Raw genomic sequence first — 22,436 nt, 5'->3', positions numbered from 1 at the left:
TTTAAGAAATGTTCACATTTTTTTCTAGTAATTAAAGCAACTTCTGTAACGATGACAACATATTATACATTTGACATTTGTTCTCTAAAATCACATTCAAGGCAACAACTGTCAAAGCCATCGATCCACATTGAATGGAGTTCCATGCAGAAATGAGTCAGTCATTTCTTTCATCCTTTGCTATGGCGCCCTGACCTGACAGCGTCTCGGTACTGTCCCAGGCAGTAGTGGGCGTAGCCCAAGTTGTGGCAGACTTTTCCCTCTCCCTCCATATCCTGCAGGCCAGGGGACAGACCCAGGTACTGCTGGTAGTAGGGTAAAGCCTGAGCATATTCTCCTCTCCAACTGTGGAAGTTGCCCAGGTTTGCTGCAAAAATAAGCATCGGACGCGGACACCAGCGGGTCGGTTAATCAATGGAGCGCCTCTTTGATCCCCGACAGCCCTCCCTGCCGACGTACCCAGTGCTCTCGCTTCGCTTGGTGTGTCTTGGAGCTCTCGGGCGATGGCCAGGTGATGGAGGTAGTGCTGCAAGGCTCGATCGTGCGCTCCCAGGGCCTGGTAGGCCACGGCCAGGTTGCCGTGAGTGGAGGCCTGGGATGGCCGGTCATTCACCTGAAAGGCAGGAAGACGGTTTTTAAAGGTCAAGTGTGCAATATTTGGTGATTTTGAAGAAGAAACAGCGACATCAAGTTGTTACATTTTAGATTGCAGCATCTTTCACTCTCTCCCCCCACCCCTGTCCTGAGCCTGCCCGTGAACTATGGTGGCCTGCGCACCCAAAACTGGATACCTCGTCTATTGTCTTCTTCGTTGGTTTATTTGAAGACACGAGCAGTCACTCTAATTATCTTATTCATTAGTTTTTTTTTACTTTATACTATTTATTGTTTGTTTGTATGTATTCTAAGATAGCAGCTAACATCAGCTAAGTGGTAACAAGACTCCATAAGACTCCACAAGAACCATTCTAAGGGAAGGAAACCCAAGTTACTTTTATTGTACTGCGATTATACACTTTTGTTTATGTTTATGTATTTATGGGCAGTACATTAAGTTTTTACCAATATAAAAATCAAGCCAAACGTTACACTCTGGACCTTTAAAGCCCCAGCTGCTGTCTGCAAGTTGTCGGAGAGGAGCGCAGGGGAGCTCACCTCCAGCGAGATCTGCAGCTCCTGCCTGTGGAAGCGCACGGCTTGGTCGTACACGCCCATGGCGTGGTAGGCGTTGCCCATGTTGCCGAAGGCCCGCCCCTGCGCAGCGTAGTCACTCAGCTCCTGGGCGAAGGAGAGGTGAGCTTTGTGGAGCTTCAGGGCTGCCTCGTACTCTCCCTTCATCTGGTGGATGATGCCTGAAAGAGGCAAGACATATTCCTCATGAGAAGCAGCGTCATTGATGGCTGGATGCGTTCAGGTCACGCCCCCAGATGTCCAAGATGGCGGCCCATTCATTTTAATGGAGTTGCTCACCCAGTGCATATGCCAAAAACGTTTTTGACTTCCGCATTAATGGGCCAATAGAGCATGCGCAGTAGTGTCACTTCCCATCATGCCTCTGTAACTCACGTGATCTATTTGGCCAATCAGAACAATCCTGGAGAACGTCACTTACAGACACGACACGACGCAGCCAATCAGAACGAGCTGAGACACAGCAGCAGGTACGACATTGTGACGACACGCTGGGGATAAACGACTAAAAGACCATAACTGAAAAATCTACAATACAAAGATTTGCTATGTTTATTTTTGTATTGTGGTCTATGGGAAAAATGCTTTTTGGGATTTGTTTTTGCCGCAGTACCTTGAATGGCCACTGGGGGAAAACAGAGCTTCAGTTCCTGCTTTCAGACTGCTGATTAATTCATCTGATTTCTGAGCGGATCTAAACAGGATTGCAGTTTGCGCCGCATGCAAACACGGATCAATTCCCCAAACGATTCACCGAGAGGTCCGACAACGCAAACGTGAACACGTGCGCACGGGTGGATTCCAATCCTCGAAATAGATATATGCAGAGCGCGGAGGAGTAAATAATTAAAAAGCCACAGTAGGAGAATTCAACACGGCAAATCAAATCTGCCGCTGTGGGTCTTCAAACTTCTTCACTGTGGGGACTCGGGTTTCTCTTTGCTCACCCAGGGAAAAGTCGGAGGAAAACTTCACTCCGAGCAGCCTCCGTGTTTTTAATAAAAGTTTCTTGAGCCTCTAGTGGAGACGCCGTGCGTGATTGATGATCCAAATAAAACCGCCGCATATCTCAAGAAGATCGGTCTTGTGTTTACAGTCATCATGAAAAATGCTTTAGCTTCCCGCTATAACTGTATTTTTGCACCTTCCGCGTGTCTGAACAGGGCATAAACAAGGGAAATGGCAGGGATTTCGTCGAGTCACCAGTGCCCTTTCTGACGTCACAAAGGGCTGATTTCCAGAGCGTCATGTTTTAGCTTTCATTGTCAATCAGAAGGAGATATAACGGACTTGTCCAAACAGGGGTAAAACCAATTTTGCATCATATGTAACCTTCTAATGAAGCTCAAATTTTGCTCCTCAAAAAAACTGAAAATTTGTTGAGAGCGACTATTGACAGCATTCAGGCATCAAATCCATATCTCAATCAATTTGTGTGTGTTTTTAGACTGTTGCTGGATTCGTTGACATTTAGGAGAGCACCAAACAATGCCAGTCTTGTAGCGCAACCTTTAAATTAAATAAATTAAAAATTAAAAAGACTCCCATAGAAGCTGAATGATTTTTTATGCAAAGTAATTCAGCCGTGCATGAGTCATTCCATTCTGAGATGTGAGACTGTGAGTGTGTGCATCACAATGTTCAACTCGGTAGGAAAAACACCGGGTAAGCGAAATGTAATTATTTCAACATTACGAGCCGGGATGGAGCTTCTTACGGACAGTCATTACGCAAACCTTTTTACAGCTGCGGCGCCTGCAAGGAATTCAATATTTCATCAGACTTTCCTCAGGACACCGGCGTGACCCGCGCAGACTCACTCTAATCACTATTAAACTTCAGCAAAGTAATGAATGATGATTTAGTTAACGTGCGCGGGAGAATTTATTGAGGGTGGCAGCAGCACGGGGGAAATATGGTGACATTTAATTAAAACAACAAGGGCAAAATATTAAAAAGTCAAAACTCCCGTTCAAGACTACGTTATGCGTCTTGCATCAGCAATAAGCACGCCGACGTCATGGAGACTTGGTGAGCTGTGGCTGTATTTGTGATATTCAGTCACGTGAGGCCGCTGCCAATGAGCCTGAGTTGATGTTTGAACGATCTGACAATGGGAATAATGTGGAATCTCTAAATAATAATATGGAACCTTCAAATGACTCTGATGGGGGTTACTCCTGATGAATTGCAACTACTGTCTCCTCGTTACAACTTTATTAACTCCTATTAACTATTATGGCAGCTGTGTTGCGCAACGTATTGGTCCCCAGCTGATCTAGAAATACTTGAATATGATTAAACAATGCGTCTATGCAAATCCTTCTCTCCAATGCCTGATAAATAAATCTAAAAGTCCCAGTTTCTAACAATCACTGGGATTAGTGTTTGCTGCGTGTGATCCAATGTCTCGATATTGAGGTAAGAATGCCTTATAAGAATTTGTTGCAAATTTCTGAAAAACACTGTTAAAAGTATGAAGTCGATAAATTATAAATGATCTGGCAGCATATTAATATAACATAAATTAAAACATTATAGTTTTTTGTAAGTGCCAGAAAGCCCCCTGATTTAAAAATGATGTTTCAGTTTAAAGTGATGATCAAATACCGATGACCAAACTGAAACACGCTAACTAGCAAAAACCGTGATTTGCCTTTACGTCGACACCTCCTGCTGTCTCCATCCTACATACAGTGTGTCGCTCTGGATAATTAACAAAGATGTTTGGCTGTGACTGATGTCGCTTTCTTGCATAAACATCGTTCGAAAAGTCTCTCTGAAGGACATTAAGAGGCAATGACAAAAAACAAAAAAAAGGCAAAGAGAGAAGAAATTCAAAAAAGAAAGAGGGGTGAGAAAATGCAGAAAAAGGAATAAAATATCAAGATAGAACTCAATAAAACAGAGGAGTCAACTGCTGAGATGGAAGGGAGGTGGTGGGGGGGTGTAGCGGTAGGATAGAGAGGGATCGTAAAGGAGAGAGAGAGAGAGAGAGAGAAAAGAGCCAAGTCAGCGGGAGAGAAAAAGTATCATTCATAAATGATGATGTGGATCATTGATCTGAGCCGCAGACTGTCAAAAGAATGTCAGCAACTTCTGCGACAGTCTATTAGTGGCGCTTCAAAGCGTCAGTGGCGTCAGCTGCTGCCGCCGCCGCTGCTGCTGCTGCTGCTGCTGCTGCTGCTGCTACGCCGCCGCCGCTGTCTGATTGTTCCGGGCGGCGAACAGCAGCAGCGATCACAGGACGGAGGACTCGGCCGGGTTTGGAGCGGCGCGGTGGCGGCGACAAAGGAGAGAAGACGGGAAGGAGGGCGCTGCGCGTTCTCCACAGACATCACACACACACACACACACAACGGATGAATTGTTCACTCGGTGGCGTGGAGTCGGGTTCGCCGGCTCTCACATAACACTGCGGCCGCAGAAAAACAAAACCCGCTTAATAAAAGATGAGCACCTCACTGGAGGCCCGGGGTCATGTGACAAGTCTAAAGAAGCCTGATGAGGCTGTAAAAGGGAAGAGGGACCCGATTCATCGACTGGCCGACCAATCGGGTCAATTTACGGTATTTTGCCTGCAGTCTTTGCCTCACAGGTGGCAAAAGTATTTACATTTTAAAAGTAAAAGTACACTCACTTGTGTAAAGAAAGTTTTAGTACTGATTCAACTCCTTTACTCGAGTAAAAGTAAGAAAATACAGGCTCTGGAATTGTACTTAAGTAAAAAGTAAAAATCATATTTTTGAAACAATGATTTGACAGAATAATCTGGAATCAATTGACCAGAGTGATCCCAGAGCACAGGTACTCAAAAATAATCCTCTGAAATATGATCCACATTCATATTTCACGAGCCAACAGCAGAGTTCAAATGGTTCCACTTCAAGCAACGACGACAAATGACTTTAAACACAATCTGTATCTTTTAAACGCCTTTGAACACAAAAGTAACAAACGCGTTTTTCCAATGTAAGAAATAGAAAGTACAGATATTTTTGTACGGGTTGTCAGAAAAAGAAATAATCAATTGTAGTGCCTGGAGTGCCTTATTTACTGCATCAAAGCATTTGTACTTTGTTACTTCCCACCTCCGCTGCCAGTTGAAACAACACGCACACAAAGCTATAAGAGGTGTTCCGTTCGTTTGTGTGTGTGTGTGTGTGTGTGTGTGTGTGTGTGTGCGTGTTCTGCATCGATAACAGCCGCCGCGCCGCAAGTTTAACAAACGGCGAACTGTCAGCGAGGATCACGGGCTGAACTGAATATGAACCGCGTGTTTTTATTTACAGCCGACTCGGAATCTCATCCCTCTTTTCTTCTTCAACGGACCCTCGGCTGGTTCTCCAGTTTTTCTTGTCTTCCGCACTCTCTTCCACCTCCCACCTCCCCGTCTGTCGTCACCGAGGCTGCGGAGCGACAGCGTGGCTGCGTGACGCGCTAAACTTTGGGGCTTCTAGTACTTGAGTACTCTAGTACTAAACTCAATTAAAGGGCACCAGAGTTGTCGCGTCGTGTCACGTGTTTGCACTATTGGGTTGCAACAGCTGCTGAAGCGCAATAAAACACGAAATGAATTGTAATTAATTCATTGAAATTGTAACAGATGCGTTTTGTAGCAGCTGATAATTCCGTAATATGATAATTGCCTGCGCCCTAAGACAGCTGGGATAGGCTCCAGCAGACCCCCGTGACCCTGAATTGGAATAAGCGGGTATAGAAGATGAATGAATGAATGATAATTGCTGACGATAGTTGAAAATGCTCATTTCGGATGAACCTACCCAGGTTGGACGAGGCCCGGCCCTGAGCCGCTCTGTCCTGCAGCTCCTGGCCAATTTCCAGCTGGTGCTGGTGGTACTGACGGGCCCTGTCCAAGTCCTGGAACACACACACACACACACACCGACACACATAGTTAACAGCAGCTGGCGTCAGTGACATTGATGGAATTATCAGCATTATCTGAGTTTTGAGCAGCTCCTGCAGCTGAAGATTGTTGCACCCTCAGTGCAAGAAGGAGCGCTCGTGCTATTTTTCCTTTCCTACTCCATAAATATTCTATTTCAATCAATTTCTTTTTAATTATTTTTTTTTTCTTCTTCTCCTGGTAATATATATGCTGTGGAAATTATGCAAATTTCTCCAATGCGGGATAAATAGAGGTATTCTATTCTATTCTATTCTATTCCATTCTATTTTGCTTTCTGACCATTGAATCCCACCTGCATGCATCGGGCAGCATGGCCCAGGCCGGCGTACGCCCTCATCTCGATGGCTCTGTCGCCCTGCTCCTGCGCCAGCTCCAGCACGCGCGTGTGGTACGACACAGCCTTGTCGAAGTCCCGCTGGGAGTGGTAGGCGCTGCCCAGGTTGCTGTAGGCCCGGGCCTCCTCGCGCGGGTTTCCTAAATCCTGCGGAAGGCAGTTCATTCACGCTTCATTGAATCAATGCGTGGTGGGATGAAATAGGAGCCGAGCTGGAACACGACGAGCTAAAGACATGTAAACGGTGAGACTAATGACTCTGCGCACTGGCCACGGTCGGAGGATTTTAATTGGGGAGCCTTTATTTTTGGGTGCAAATGCGGCTCTCAGCAGATGGTCAATTAGCAGGTTGTGAGCAGTGAGGAGCAACAGAGAGCAAGATGATGTTGGCTGCTCTGGCTGGCTCGGCTGCAAATGTGTAAAAAAAAAAAAAAAAAAAAAAGATTTTACAGCTAAGGAGTGTTTTTATTATTGTTATCCAGCTGTGTGTTTTTGTCAATGCAGGGTTTGAGCTGCACCAAGTTGAATCCAATATTTTAGCGACCAGCGTGTCAGAAATCACAAGAGCTCCTAAAAATGTAAAACATGTTCTTCATTACCATCCACAAACAAATGAACACACCGTTTATTCTTCTCAAGCCTTGATTTGTGAGGATCATCAATACAGGTGAAAACAGCTTTTGTGGGGATCATTGGACATCTGTGATTCATTTGAAGAGCTTTTGACACACAATCGGGCCATGTTGACTGTTAATGTGATGACTGATGCTTTTGAAGGTCTTGGAAATTAATTTTCACAAAAAAATATTAATGAAGAAATAATCAATGCTGCAAGCAGCAATGGGACAGGGTTGCCGCCGACACCTGCCGACACCAACCGACACCTGCCAATGCCCCCTGACAGCTGCTGACCCCTCCGGAACCCCTTCAGAATCCTGCCCACACCTGCCGACCTCTGCTGACCTCTGCTGACTCCTGCCATCCCCTGCCAACACCTCCTGACACCTGCCGACCCCTCCGGACGTCTGACTTCCCCTCCCAACGCCTATGGACTCCTTCAGAAGCCTGCGGACCCCTTTTGACCCCTGCTGACCCCTTCCCTTGATGTCGCTGACACTGATGCCTGTCTATGTCAAAAAAAAGTCCATGGAACTTATGGGTTGGGGGCCTTACTATGCAAAATTTTTCAAACAAGTGACAATAGCTCACTTCCGGTTTGTCGGGGGTCAAAGGTCAGCATTTACGAAAATTAGGTCTTGATTGAATGAACATGTGGGTCTTTGTCCCATGTATCTACGATTGTCCTAGATACATGTGGGTCTTTGTCCCATGTATCTACGATTGTCCTAGGGGGCGCAAAGGCAATTTAAGTTGTGCAGGGGGCGCTATTAAGCAGATTTGTACAGTTTTGTGATAGATTAAATTTGTGAGCAGGTCTGACCTGAGTGCAAAATTTTGGGGAGTTTTGGAGTATGTGAAATGTGTCAAAATGGGGTTCTATTTTGAGTGGACTGCGACTTTAAAGGAGAGTAAAATGAAAACGGTTGGGATCTCAAAAAATTCCTTATCAACATTTTGTCATGAAGGTCTTGTCTGTGTCATACTCTGATTTCAAGCTAATTGCACTCATGATTGCTGAGCCTTGTGTTTTGAGATTTTTTTCAAACAAGTTAAAATAGCTTTAACTTGTTTGCTTGTTTGGGGTAAAAGGTCAGCATTTATGGGAATTAGGTATGGATTGAACGAACGCGTGGATCTTTGTCCCACGTCGTCACGACCTTCCTAGAGGGCACTATGGCCATTTTTGTGTTTTGGTCTATGTAGGGGGCGCTAGTGAGCAGAGGAAGACAAAATACAAAAAAAGTCACGGTACCTTCGAGATGCTCAAGTGTTGCTCGTGACACTGGACGGCGTTGGCGAAGTCCCCCAGCGCCGTGTAGACGGCGCCCATGTTGCCCAGCTGGCGGGCCTCGGCGAGCTGGCACTGGGTTTGCCGCGCCAGCAGCACGCACTGCTTGTGGCTGGCCAGGGAGTTGGGGTAGTCGCCAATGGCCATGTAGACGTGGCCCAGGCTGCTGAGGGCGTCTGACGCGGCCTGCAATCACAGGAGTCAAACAGGAGGAGCAGGAGGATCCTGGGTTATGTTTTTCTTTTTGACACAAATATCATTATCAAACGTGAAAATATGTAAAATAAGAAAGCAGTGAGGACCACCAGAGAGGAATAAGTCACAACTATTTCCAGGTGATCCAGAGCAGAAGGTCCCTCCATTTCAAACAAAAAAATCAGCAGTTCTTTGGACACATGCGGACATTAAAGGCCGACCCTTGAACCCACAACCCACACGGTAAACACAACCACATAGACGGTGTCGGTTCTCACGCGCTGCTCCTCCGATTAGATCGAGCGAGAGACGAGACGGTTTTGATTTAGCAATCTGAAAGCTTCCCACCCATTTGCGTAGTGAGTCAGTGAGGTTTGCTGGATGTGGATTCTGAGCAGTCCCAGTGGGAAACGGTGACTGGCAGGTGCAAGGCAGTCTGCTTTACATGAATCGGAAAAAACAAAGCGACAGCACGACAAGTCTGCATATTATAAAGAAAAAGAAATGCTTATTTGTCTCCTCTGTTATAGTTTTTCCTGCTTTATGTTTTTGATGAAGTTGTGAGGCAGCAGCTGTCCATGCAAACCCTGCAGCAAAGAGTAAAAGCACAGCATTTTAGTGATAAATACGATTAACGGCCAAGATTTGAATGTATACAGTTGGGAATGTTTTCTCCTTTATGGGAGCTGGGGAGGATAATACGTCACTTTCAACGACTCCCCGCAAATGTCTGTGACGAGTATCGAAACTGATCAAGTGAAAGCACAACCTGGAGCATAAGGAGAATTTATTTCCTCTCATTGACCTCGACATGCTTTGCTTTTCTAGCTCCCGGAAAACAGCGACGGCGGATCCTCAGCAGCGTGATGAGTGTAAACGCAAAATGCAGCTGAGACGCCTCCCAGGCAGGAAAGGTAGATTTAATAAACGGCGAGGAGGCACAGTCAAAAGGCCAGACGACTCTTTGATTTCCCTTCAGGACATAATGTTTCCCCAACACGCAAACACACACACACACACAAAAAAATCCAATCACGCCGCGTCTGGGACGACAGGCTGATCGAAACCGTGTGTCGCTTTTTGATGCCGGTCTTTGTAAGAGAGACGGGCGTCTCCTATCGCTTCACGGAGACAGAATATCAAAAAAAAAAAGAATCATTATCTGCAGCCTATCATTACATATTTACTTTTCACAGAGCACAGCAGGTAGGCTGCTGGCATCATTCGGAGCGGCTGAAAGGCTGGTTTTCACCAGGGTGAAGGGAAGAAACGACGGAACTGAAAGTGTAATAACTGAAAACAAAACCAGAGCGGCGCACAAAAGGGGGAGAAAGTGGGGCAGCGTCGTCTGTGAAAGAGAGAGGACGAGAGGGAGAGGATCAGGGGACTTTGAGGGGAAAGAAAAGTGATTTCTCAAACAGGCAGAAAATATCAGCTTTTAACCATCAGCGCAGGCCGGTGCAAAAACAAAACAAAACACTGCTTTAGTCCATACACTGAGGTTCATGTTGGTCTGGATGCTGAGTGACCAAAAGTCAGGGGGTGAGAGAAGCCAGATGGGAAACAGGGGAGAACGCGGACATATCATATCTAACCATCTTATGTATTTTATTTTCAAAAGTCTCATCGTCGTCATGATCATCATCAGCATCACTGATTGATCGATTGATTGATTACCTTTATTGTCAGAATTCCTCCTGAAATTTATCTTGCATCTGAGACACCTGTTTCTTGTACTTACAAGAAATCCCCACAAAGCATTTTGCCACAAAATCATCCTCATCATCGTCATCATCCTCCTCCTCCTCATCCCCCTCCTCCTCATCCTCCTCCTCCTCCTCCTCATCCCCCTCATCCCCCTCCTCCTCATCATCCTCCTCCTCCTCCTCCTCCTCATCATCCTCCTCCTCCTCATCCCCCTCCTCCTCATCCTCCTCCTCCTCCTCCTCCTCCTCCTCCCCCTCATCCCCCTCCTCCTCATCATCCTCCTCCTCCTCCTCCTCCTCCTCCTCCTCCTCCTCCTCATCATCATCATCATCCTCCTCCTCCTCCTCCTCCTCCTCCTCATCATCCTCATCATCGCATGATTAAATATCCAGAAACTCTCTAAAATTCAAAAGCTAGCCGCTAGCAGCTAGCCCTGTGATTTCAGCCTCCCGAGGAAAAAAAAAAAATCAGTTTTAGCTTTCTGCTGTGTTGGGAATTATCAGTGAGCTATAATTTCCCTTTGTGACATCACAATAGGCGCATTACGGAAAAAAAAATGCACTCATTTCTTTGCGTAGCCGTTGGTAAAGAAGTCTCGATAGACAGTCTGGTAAGAATCATTAGCTGGTTAGTGAGAATCATTGCAAACTTCAAGCTTTATGGTTCACAGTGTTAAGTAACTGCTCCAGCCTGCAGTCTGGTCCTGCAACTTCTGATTCATTAGGGTTGATAGGAAAATACTGACATGGATGTTTAAGATGTGTCTTTTCTTTATCACTTCAGCAAATATTACTTCCTGGTGCGTAGTCCAATCAAATCTGTGTCAATCTCCTTTATTTGTGGCGCTTTTTTGAAATCTGTGTTTCAATCACGGCATCCTCGTACTTACTTACTTAGACATTCAAATGCACTCATTATAGTTTAAAGCATTGAGTCACGCCCTTGTTTTCTCCACCAACACTCTGCTGCGCCAATCAAACACACGGCCGGCTGGTATGGATTTTACGTGATGACCATGTTTCAGCCGCTCGCACCGTGCACCTGCGGTGTCGAGGCTCAATAACGTCTGTCAACAACCCAGACATCGGACTCCAAACACACACACACACACACACGCACGCGCGCACACACACACACACACACACACACATACTCTCTCAGAAGCTCTTCTGTCTGCATTCGATCCTGCGAGCATCAAGGTTAACAGGTTTCCAGGCAGAAGTCCACCGGCTGCGCGCTCCGCTTTATAATAAAGTGTCAAACATAATGAGGCGTGGATGAAAGTATGAGCGGACACCTCGACAGCCTCTTCATCACAAGACTCCTCAGACCTGCCCTGCGCTCGCCTCACATGCAGTTGTTAAGGCTCTCCGAGCCGAGGTGGAATCTCTATAGATTGACTGTGTGTGTGTCTGTGTGTGAGACCAATGAGGCAGTGGATCATTCACGTCTGCAGGAACTTCAGTCGAAAGGCTTTATGTGCATTCTAACGACAGCCTCCTTATTTGTGTGGTAATTAAAGACATGGTTACAAGTGGATGGAAACAGAAATGTTCCGCGGTTTAAGCCACTGCAGAGACTTTATAACAATATGGCCGCCGGCGCCTTCTAACGAGTGACGTTTTACCACAATGTTTTATATTAGTGTATGAAAACACAACTATTTGCCAATAGTTGAACTGAACCATTAGCCAGTGCAACCCTTAAAGGTCCTGGCTTGATTCATGATTTTTATATTGGTAAAAGTTCAACATATTGGCCATAAGTACATTAATGAAAAGTGTATACTTGCATTAAAAATTAATTTGGTTTTCCGAAACTTAGAACTCTCGTTTATAAAAGAATATACAAAGAGCAAGGATCTGTATCTCGAGTTAGTTGCCATCATGTGCTGCCATTTTTTAAGGAAGCCCAACTGACGGTGTCCTAAATACGAAATGCACTCAGGCGGGCTTCCTTAAGTACTGGGCTTCCTTATAAATTTAACACACTGGACCTTTTACACACCTGCAAGAGAACCGCTGTTCCCTACTGTTGGCCAACCCGAGAAGTGACGTTTTTATAGCATCAAGCTAGTCATTGGTTCGCCATCCAACCATGACGTTGGATGTTCAAATAAGTAAAAACCCAAAGGTAAAAACAAAATATTTTATGTGAAATTTGGATACTTCAATTTATACGTTGCGTCTTTGCCAGTAGATGCTGCCATTTCAGCTGACTTCCCAGGATCCCAGAATGCTTAACAGCAGCACGCAAAGCATCCTGAGATACAGAAGGACGCGAAGGACAGTAGCGGTGCATCCTCCAAATCGGCTAAAAGTAGGGCGCATTTCGAGGGCGCATTTCGAGCGTCCTTCTGATTTTTGGGAATCTTGCTGTGAAAATTGCTGTGTCTCAATTCAGGGTCTGCACCCTTCAGACTGTGTGTCCTCCGTCTGAAGGAAGCGTTCTTAGAGTTCCCAGCCTAGAATGACGGACCAAACCCCGCCTCCCCGGTAACCACTCGGGACGGTCTAGCCTTCAGCGTATTTCCTTGTTTCGTCACCGCCGTTCCCTCCGGCTGGCCAACCCCGGAAGTGACGTTTTTATAGTATCAAGCTAACCATTGGTTAGCCATCTAACGATGCCGTTGGATGATCAAATAAGTAAAATCCTACGTTAAAAACTGGATACTTTATGTGAAACTTCAATATTTAAATTTATATGTCGTGTCTTTGCCAGTACATGCCGCTAATTTCAGCTGACTTCCCAGGATCCTACGATGCTTTACAGCAGCAGAGTGCGTATTTCCGCACTTCCCAAGTACCCTTGGGAATTGGGACAAGCCTTTGCGCAGTGCTATGACGCAACTTCCTTTCAAAATGCGTACTTCAAGGATGCAGACCCTGAATTGAGACACAGCACCTGTCTGGCAGCTGGCCTGGGAGGGATCATCAACATGATCAGCTGCACCTGCTCCCTTGGCTCACCTGCCACTGGTCCACCTGATTGCCTTCTGCGCATCTACACCTGTATTCTAAACCTGGTCTGATCACCTAGTCTAGCCACTGTTAGTTTGTCATTTACTTCCAGAGCACCCCCTGTTCGACTGCCTCCAGTTTCATTCGACCTTCACACTTTTCGTAATTGTTCGACGCTTCATGAAGGAAGTGTTTTATCCCCACCAGCCACACATTGTGCCACACTGTGAAATTATTCAGGTGCAACACTTCAAAGTTCCAAAGCACAAGTATTAGAGGATGACCTTACTATATTGGTTTAGCAATCAGACGCTTGCCTGGGCGAGAACATCATGTCACACAACACCATTCGCCAACGTGGCAAATATCACCGCAAACTCCACTTACTACAATTACATAAACACATTCCATTCACATGGAGCAGCGAGTGAAAAACTACAGGCACTGTAAACACCAGATTAGATAAAAAAAGTGGTAATTAGATCAGCGGTGACGCAACGCGCCTTTCCAATTCATCATCGGCAAAACGGACCAAAAAAACAAAACTGCGCGCATGCAGGCTGGCGGCGCGCGTGGGGGAGCAGCCGCGCAAAAGGCAAACACGGCGTGAGACAAGCCGACAGCTCTGCTCAAGTCTAATCTGTTGCTGTGATCTAATTAACTGCGCTTTTCACAACTGTCTCGAGTGGTTGGGAAAAAGCCGGAGAGTTTAGCTCTGGCTCGAGGCGCTGCTGAGTAAACACCGGAGAGCAGAGAGGAAGAGAGCAGTTCAGGCAGAGGGGGGGGGGAGAAACCCGCAGTTTTTCTTCTTTTTCCATCCAACACAGTGTGGGATGAACCGCTGTAATGTTTGCATTACGTATTATATACTGTGCTGTTGCGGGTCTTCGATTACCTCGTACAGATACTCTGCAAGCTGCAAGATGTTGGCACTGCACAACGACACACGCAAGCAAATTTTCGAACGCTTTGAAATCTTTCTTTGCTCTGATCTGCACTCCTCACTTTGACCACAGAGACCCTTTTTTTCATTCCTCCATAATATACCCACTGTCACACCTTCATTTTTCACCTGGGACTTCATTAGACTACATGGTAAATGGACTGCACTTGTACAGCGCTTCACGGTACCCCAACACGCTTTACAATGGCCTCTCATTCACCCATTCACGCACTCACTCATACACCAATGGGTGGCTGCAGCAATGCAAGGCTCTGTCAGCCCCATTGGGAGCGATTTTAGGGTTAAGTGTCTTGCCCAAGGACACAAAGACAGACTGGGATGGCGCGGGAAGGTCGAACCGCCAACCTTTCGGTCATTGGACAACCCGTCTCAGGGGGCAAAACCAAGGCGGAACCAACACCTGGATTGAGGGTGGTGTCGTAAAACCTGCCAGGGGAATCACTGCCCTCTGTGACATCACAAAGGGTGGGTTGGCAGGATTGCCTGGTTTAACGCACGGGCTGAAAAGTGGAGCAAGAAAAAGCATGTATGGAATTGTCTCAATTCTCTTGACAGGCACACCTGTATTGTGAGACATTACTTTCAGTAAATGTTGCATTAAATGGTCCAAGTTATCTTCACACTCAGTAACCCTAAATTCGGGACATTACCGATCATGGCGGGATCGCGCAATCATATTCCTGCTCTTAAAACCAAACCTCAAATGAAGACACACCTCTCTGTCCTTGAGCTTCATGGCCAGCACCAGCTGATTCCTGTGATTGGCCAGAGCTTCCCTGTAGCTGCCTTTGGAGAAGAGGGCGGAGCCGAGGTTCCCGTGAGCTCGACACTCCCCCGACTGGTCACCTGTGGGGACGAAGCGTTGGCAGTGACCACTCTGATCTCCTGCCGCTGCGCACTCGGACCGACCCGCCGCTCCGTACCTAAGGTCTTGGTCACCTCCAGGTCCTGCAGCATGTAGGCGACGCTCTTCTCCGTGCTCCCCAGGGACCAGTAGGCCGAGCTCAGGGCCGAGAAGACCGAGCCGCGCAGCTTCAGGGAGCACGTGCCTATCTTCAGCCCCGCCTCCAGCACCACCACGGACGCGCCGTGGAAGCCGTGGGTCAGCAGCTCCTGGCCGATGACGGAGACCACCACGAAGGGGCTTTTGTCCAACTTCATCTTCTGCAGCTTCTGGTAGGTGGGCTCAAGTGTGTCTGAGAATGCGAGAGAAAAGAAGGGGTAGTATTGATGAATTTATTTAAAGGTCCAAAAAGCTTAATATACTGCCCATAAGTACAATAAAAGTAATTTGGTTTTCCTACCGATAGACCACTTCTTAATTCTATATATAAGAATATACATAGAGCAAGGGTCTAGCTGCCAGTTAGCTGCCATCTTGCACCGCCGGACTGCGTGTTTAATATTTAGAGTGGACGCTCACGTCCTCAGATAAACCAACGAAGAGGAAGGTGCACGAGCTATCCAGGTTTGTGTGCGCAGGCCACCGTAGTTCACTGGCAGGCTCGGGAGAGGGAGGGTGAGAGGGTGAGCGCTGCAATCTAAAATGAAACCACCTGACGTCTCCAAATATTACACAGGTAACGTGAAGTGACGTCACCGGAGGCTCTGATTTAATGTTCCCATTTGCGCCAATTCAAAATATGCATTTTTACACTAGAGGCTGCTTGCATCTTTAGCCGGCAATGCAATCTTTTTGTAATCCCCCGTGATTCGTCGATGTAGAGAGGATCATCCAAAAATAATAACATCAAATGAACCGCATTTGCCCCGTGGGAGAGCTGCGTGAGATCGTCTCTTTGGGCTTTTAGCAGAATCACTCGCTCCACTTCAGATATGTAGTTCCGAAAATCAGCCCTTTGTGACGTCACAGAGGGAAAAACATACGTGCGTGTGGCTTGTGCAAACTAGTTAGTTTGTGTTTTGTAGTTTTTGAGTTTCTTGTGCACGGGATATCCAAGTGTGACATTGTGCTTCCGCCTCTATTTATATTTGCCACAAGCGAGACAAATAAAATTTATTTGAGACTATATTTGCCGGGGGAGGCTTCAAATCAACAGCCAGGCGTCTTTCTCACTGCTACATAAAAACAGCAACCAGAAATGCAGGTGGAAAAACTGCGCGGCTTGGGGCAAAAACAAAAAATGATTCCGATTTAATTCAATTTGAATTTAATTTAAATTCTGCTGCGACGACAGCTAGCCAGATTCCGTCTGGTCATGCTGCATATGCATCTTTAGTCCTGATGACATGGTCAATAGAAAAAACTGTGGCGCCTGGTAAACGTGCTTTGAGACTGGATGGATTGAGACTGAGTGTTTGTTTTTTTTCATGAGGAGCTGCAAATCAAACAGCATATCATCCTCTAAAACACACCAACAGACCCAGTATTCCATGTCATATAAATTGTCCTCAGATAACCTTTGAAAAGGTTATGACGTGCAAAGCAAATAATACAATTTTTTAGCTTTTTTCCTACCAGTTGAGCAAGTTGGCCGCAATGCTTCCTCTTGGTGCACATCATGCAATCTTTTGAAAAAGCTGGTTGGGTGTAAAGCGAAAATAAAGCAAAGCTTTCTGTGCCGCCTCTTTTTGCTCCTAGCAGCGGTGGCTTGATTGAAAATGTTTCCGACTGGAGTTTGGTAAGATGGACGTACTCCCAGGTAACGCTCATACCGATGGTCGTCGCTTCGCTGTTGACCGAACAGAGCAGAACCGGAGACACAATCTCACAGCTCTGCGGAACTTTTAATACACACTGTGGGTTTTTCTGGCCGACTTGCAGCTTTAACTTGGCACTGCGGCCGTCGTGTTTGCCGCTGTAAATGCTTAGCTTCACAAAACACAACACCGTCCGGTCACTTTGCATTAACTCCGCTCGCTCTTTGCCTCAGACTGCCGCACGAGGAATACCCAATCAGATGTTTCCCCCTCGCTGTTACGAGTGGATGCAGAAAATCCCACACTGTGCACGCACGGAAATTTTGGCTAGCTTGCCAAGCAGGGCTGCTGCCAAGGCGGCTCTATCTGATACAGCTGAAGGGCAAAAACAGCCTTGTCTGCCAAGTCCAGCCTGCGAGCCACTTGTGAATGTATGCACTCTGTCTGCGTCCTCTTACGCTGTCACAAACAGGGAGAACAGTGGGAAAAATAGATCAATGATGTGTTAAAATTAAAAACAAAAACTCAGCTTGTAAATTTTTCACTATAAGCGCACGAGGGTGGAATTAAATTTTAAAGGGCCCAGTTTTGGGGTTTTTTGGAACGTTGTTGCATTAAGCAAGCCTGTATGATGGGCTGATTGATAGCTTGATCACAGCGCCAGTGCTCGACTACAGGAGGATTCGACAACAAAAATTCAATGCACAGCAGTGACAATCGTCGAGGCTGGAAGCAGAATTTTAGGACAGGAAATGAAAAGAATTACTGCTCTGTCAGCGGCTTTGCATGGCAAAAAAAAATATTCTTGTCTAGAGGAAAGCTTTAATTCTCCTCGACTACCAGCGATAACTTAAGGGAAGTGTTTAAATGAGATTTAGCGCAGCTGAATTGCACGGCATGCATGAAAAAAATGTGAGGAGAAACAAAGCAAGGAAAACGCGTGCCGATTAAATCCATCATTTCACTTTTCCTCCCCATGGCAAATAGTAAATATTTAAAAAAACAAAGCGACAGCTGTCATTTGGAACTCCAGACTTTACGGATTCCGGCAGGCAGATTCATAAAATCTTTAGACATCGGTTGAAACTGCAGCCCTGAACTCTCATCTCATCACGCTGCTCTTGTTTGACTTGTTTAATTTATTTCCCCGCCGTGTGAAACGCGACCGACTGGAGTGGCGGCAGATATTTGGTAAAAGAACAAAAGGCAGGTGGCAGCGGCCTGGCGCTTGGTCTGATCGCTCGAGCTCACCTCTGAGGGGAGACTTCATGGCGGCCTCCACCATCCCGACCAGCAGCTGGAGACTCTTGGGGTCCTGGGCGAGGCCGGAGGCGAACGCCGCCAGGGCGTCGGCATGACGACCCAGGTACTGCAGGGCAACCCCCTGACGGAAGTAGGCCTGGATTAAGAGAGGGAGGGAGGGAGGGACGGAGGGAAGAGGAACACCTCTGTCATTCAAGCTGCGTACATTTGAACAAAATGCATTGCAATGTAAGTTTAGAACCATTCATACAAGTCAATGTAACACATAGTGCTATACAAAGACTAAAAAAAAACAAAAAACAAGCAGTTATCATCGTTATCATCAATGGATACAAATAACATTATCAACGTCGTTAAATGCGCACATATTACAATATAAGAAAAGTATAATATTCAGTAATAGTAACATTGAGGAGTTGTAAAAGCAGAGTTAACAGGATGTTTAAAACAGCAACCATGCATTAATTAGGCTGTACATATACACTACTAGTCAAAAGTTTGGACCCGCCCTATGAATTGAATGTCTTTTTCTTTCATTCTCATGACTGTTGACATTGCAGTTTCTCAGTGAAGGCATCAAAACTACATATGAATACACGTGGAGGTATGTAGGAAACAATAAGTGTAAAATAACTAGTTTTATATCTAAATTCTTTAAAATAGCCCCCTTTCATAAAAAGCACAGATTAGAGTTATCTAACGTGCTTCTGTGTTGCTGCATAATCACATATATCTTGCTCATATTTTCGGTGTCTTCAGTATCTGCAATATCCAAAATACGAAAGATAAAGAAAAAATAACGCATTAGATAGTGTGTCCAAACTTTTGACTGGTGGTGTATATATCAAAATATCACAATAAAACAATGAGAACGATACAGGAGGGCAGAAGACACACAAATGACAACAGATGGCGATAGAAACACAACCATGTTACGGACTTTTTCCCCCCAAGATGTTGGCGTAGACGTCAAAAGTCAGACGTTATCTCATAAAAAAGCCAACAAGTGTATATATTCATGTTTATATTAAAGCTGTACAAGTAAAGTCGATTAGGAATACGCATGCACATGCACACACACACACACACACACACACACACACACACACACACACTGCTGACCAGGAATCAACTTAATGGTCTTGGCTGCTTTCTTTACTTCTCACTCATTTATCAGCCTGCACTTCCTTCACCCATTCATTCAGTTGTGATCGTCTGCCACCGCAGCGGGAGAAAACCTCAGAGAGGAGGGATTCGATTAGGAAACAAGCTCCTGTCCCGACTCCCATGCACTCTTTACACCCGACCTGCCTTTGTCTCGCTGTCACTTTCAGGCGGCTTCATTGAATCATATGAGACCAGGGGGTCACGTCTAATCACGCGGAAAAACCTTTAGCCCCTGCCGCTAAGTAGCTCAAAGTGGGATAAATGGCTGGCAGTTACGTTCGGGGGCCTTACAATGACACAGAATCGTTCACATGGACACAATGATGAGTCCATGAGTAATGCAATAATGTCATAATATAATATAATACAATCCTCTGTTCTTATTTTCTTTTTTCTAAATGACCCCTAAAATTACTTTCATCCATTTACATTTACTTCTTTGACTTGCTCCATCTGTTTCCACCACTCATCTCTACAGCTGCAACTGTCTGTAGTTTCACACGGGAGCAAAATCTTAAAAAAAATAATAAATAAATAAAAAAAAGGGTCCTTGTCCTGGAAATGAACAGCTCATTTCTCAAGAATTATTTTCCGGTCTTCATTATTTCAAATAATATTGTTTACATGTGTGCGCACGCGGGGGTTGCCAGGCAATTTCCAACCCGCAACAGAGACAAACAGGATGATGTGAACCTTAAGCGTGAGGACACGCCGGCCAATCAGAAGCAGACAGGCACGACGACCAGGACGACAATCGACGCGGCACAAGATTGAATCATATGTGTTCAGAAAGTGAATGTGAATGATGTGATTTATCTTCAGATTTTCACGGATGAAATGCAATCTGGGCAAATATTTCAGTGGGGGAGAGAAAAAAATAATACATGGCGGCGGTGTTTTTATGCCAAGGTGCCATGCTGCGGGGGAGCGAGACGGCAGTCTGGCCTCTGACCCTGGAAAGGACGGCAGCAGGGCTGTAAGGGGGACGAGGGGCGGGGCGACATATGGACGGCCCACCTGTCTGCCCACCTCCACTTTAGTCCGCACATCCCCCTCCCTCACGGCCGCTTGGCTGCTGCTGCAGGAGTCGAAGCGTTTTGGAAAAATGCATTGTCGCGTGCACCTGAGTGCGCAGGATTTACTATGGCGTGTTGGGATTACTCCATAAAACCAACTGCTGATTACTGATTACCCCTTTAAAACTTAATCAAATTACTTATTTAACTACTTTGTTTCATAAGTAATCAATTACTAATTAGTGATTAGTAACAGACTAATTAGTAAAGTAACAGTTCAGATCATGTGGTTTCCTGCACATACTGTGCAACGAACCACAATATTCTTTGATTTCGACGAGATGAACAATGTTTGTATTTCCAGCTACAAACGAAATCGCTCTTTTTTTCTTTTGCCGCCGCCATGTTTTGCACGGTGGCATCATCAATCTGCGACATTGATGTTTTTGGTTGTTTTTCTATATTTCAGACTTTTTGCGGATAAGCAGATATTTTTAGCTTGCAAAATATTTCAGAAAGGTAACGGAATGGATTGTTACTTGATAAAGTAAACATGATATAATTACCAGTTTTGCCAGAGTAATCCCATTACAATACTCTGTTACGTTAAAAAAGTAGTTTAATTACAGTAGTGGATTACTTAGTAATAGATTACTTGCCAACACTGCATGCGTGTGCATGTGTCTGAGTCGACTACCTCCATGGAGGGTGTAAGTAAGGAAGCCAAAGTCAGACATGTAGTGACAGCAGGGAGAGTCTGCCTCCAGCGCTGCCTCCAGCTTCCCCGCTTACACACATCCTGTCCGTTAGCTCAGGCGTGGCTACGCTGCCCGCTAAGCACACAGCAGTGGGTGCACAGCCCAGACGGCCCGACTGACAACAACAACAACAACAACAACGACAACAACAACAGCAGTGCAACACCTCCAGCATTGACAGACACAGTTTTTGTCTTCATGCTTCTCTCAACAGACCCTCTAGGCAGGGAAAAAAAAAACCTCCTCAGGTTCGAATCGGCACACGCTGGTCGTGTCTGGTTTTCGCAACCAATTCCCTTAGCGAGCGCTCAGACGAGCTCTCTGGCGTCAGCTGTCCGCTGCGCGTCAGTTGGAGTGAAGTGATCAATACATGGTCAAGCTTTTCGAAACACACTGCCGCATCATTACGCCTGCGTTCTCTGCTTACAGTGAGGCAGGTAGCCTGGAGGGCTGCTTTTAAAAGCTGTGCATCCCCGGGCGGAAACATCACCTGTCAGTCCAGGCAGCGGATTCTTAAATCTGAAGCCTTCTCCTTTCTTTCACAGGTTCCATATTTTCGAATGAGAAGCGTCAGTTTTAGCAAGAAACTCATATAATATTTTTATATGCTGTTTTTTTTTTTTGCAATGATTAATAGTGTAAAGTTTTGGTAGATGTCTGTAAATGGGCATAATGTGGGAGCTTTTTCACCAACGAAGAAGCAGTTTACTGATTTGATTACTAAGGTGAGCTTTGCTTCCCTCTGTTTGGTAACCTGATCAAAACAAATGGCGTCACCCAACATAAACATTTACATAAACCATGCATGTAAATGTAAAAGTACATTTTCACCGCAACCTCTAATGTACTGATAAGTGTTATGTGCCATTGTATCTTAGTTTTATTTATACGTCTGTACTAGGGATGTTAACGATTAAGAATTTAATCGATTAAGTTAAATTTGTCATAATTAATTGAACACTTTTTACATGGGTAGTTAATATCATTATAACAGTGTAGTGGCAGGAGAGAGCAATCCACTTACCGTAGATACTGTGATGGTCATAATATACGTCGAACAACTTTTTGAACCACAACTTTAAAAAAGATATATATATATATGTATGTATATGTATATGTATATATATATATATATATATATATATATATATATATATATATATATATACATATATACATACATATACATATATATATATATATATATATATATATATATATATATATATATATATATATATATATATATATATATATATATACATATATATATATATCAATTAATCATTAATTAACGATTAGGTCGATCAACTAACAATGAAAAAATTAATCAATAACTTGCATCCCTAGTTAGTACTAAGCACTGAATGTTTGCTAT

The 22,436-nt window shown here is 45.1% G+C and overlaps 1 protein-coding gene across 2 annotated transcripts in view; it reads right to left on the bottom strand.

The window, feature by feature from the left end:
* Nucleotides 1-22,436, bottom strand: part of ttc28 (tetratricopeptide repeat domain 28) — an 84,718-nt gene that overhangs the window by 19,604 nt on the left and 42,678 nt on the right. For both annotated transcript variants that reach the window (XM_076029585.1, XM_076029586.1), the window contains 9 exons: nucleotides 18,106-18,253; nucleotides 15,117-15,389; nucleotides 14,909-15,039; nucleotides 8,332-8,553; nucleotides 6,417-6,605; nucleotides 5,976-6,072; nucleotides 1,156-1,352; nucleotides 460-613; nucleotides 196-367 (listed from right to left, as the gene is read on the bottom strand). In XM_076029585.1, the coding sequence (XP_075885700.1) occupies nucleotides 196-367; nucleotides 460-613; nucleotides 1,156-1,352; nucleotides 5,976-6,072; nucleotides 6,417-6,605; nucleotides 8,332-8,553; nucleotides 14,909-15,039; nucleotides 15,117-15,389; nucleotides 18,106-18,253 (1,583 nt within the window). The remainder of the gene's footprint in view (nucleotides 1-195; nucleotides 368-459; nucleotides 614-1,155; nucleotides 1,353-5,975; nucleotides 6,073-6,416; nucleotides 6,606-8,331; nucleotides 8,554-14,908; nucleotides 15,040-15,116; nucleotides 15,390-18,105; nucleotides 18,254-22,436) is intronic.

Source organism: Nelusetta ayraudi, unplaced genomic scaffold, assembly GCF_046127955.1.
Source record: "Nelusetta ayraudi isolate G7.1 ecotype Tasmania unplaced genomic scaffold, CSIRO-AGI_Nayr_v1 ptg000026l, whole genome shotgun sequence".
Lineage (NCBI taxonomy): Eukaryota > Metazoa > Chordata > Actinopteri > Tetraodontiformes > Monacanthidae > Nelusetta > Nelusetta ayraudi.
This window is presented reverse-complemented; position numbering and strand designations above follow the sequence as displayed.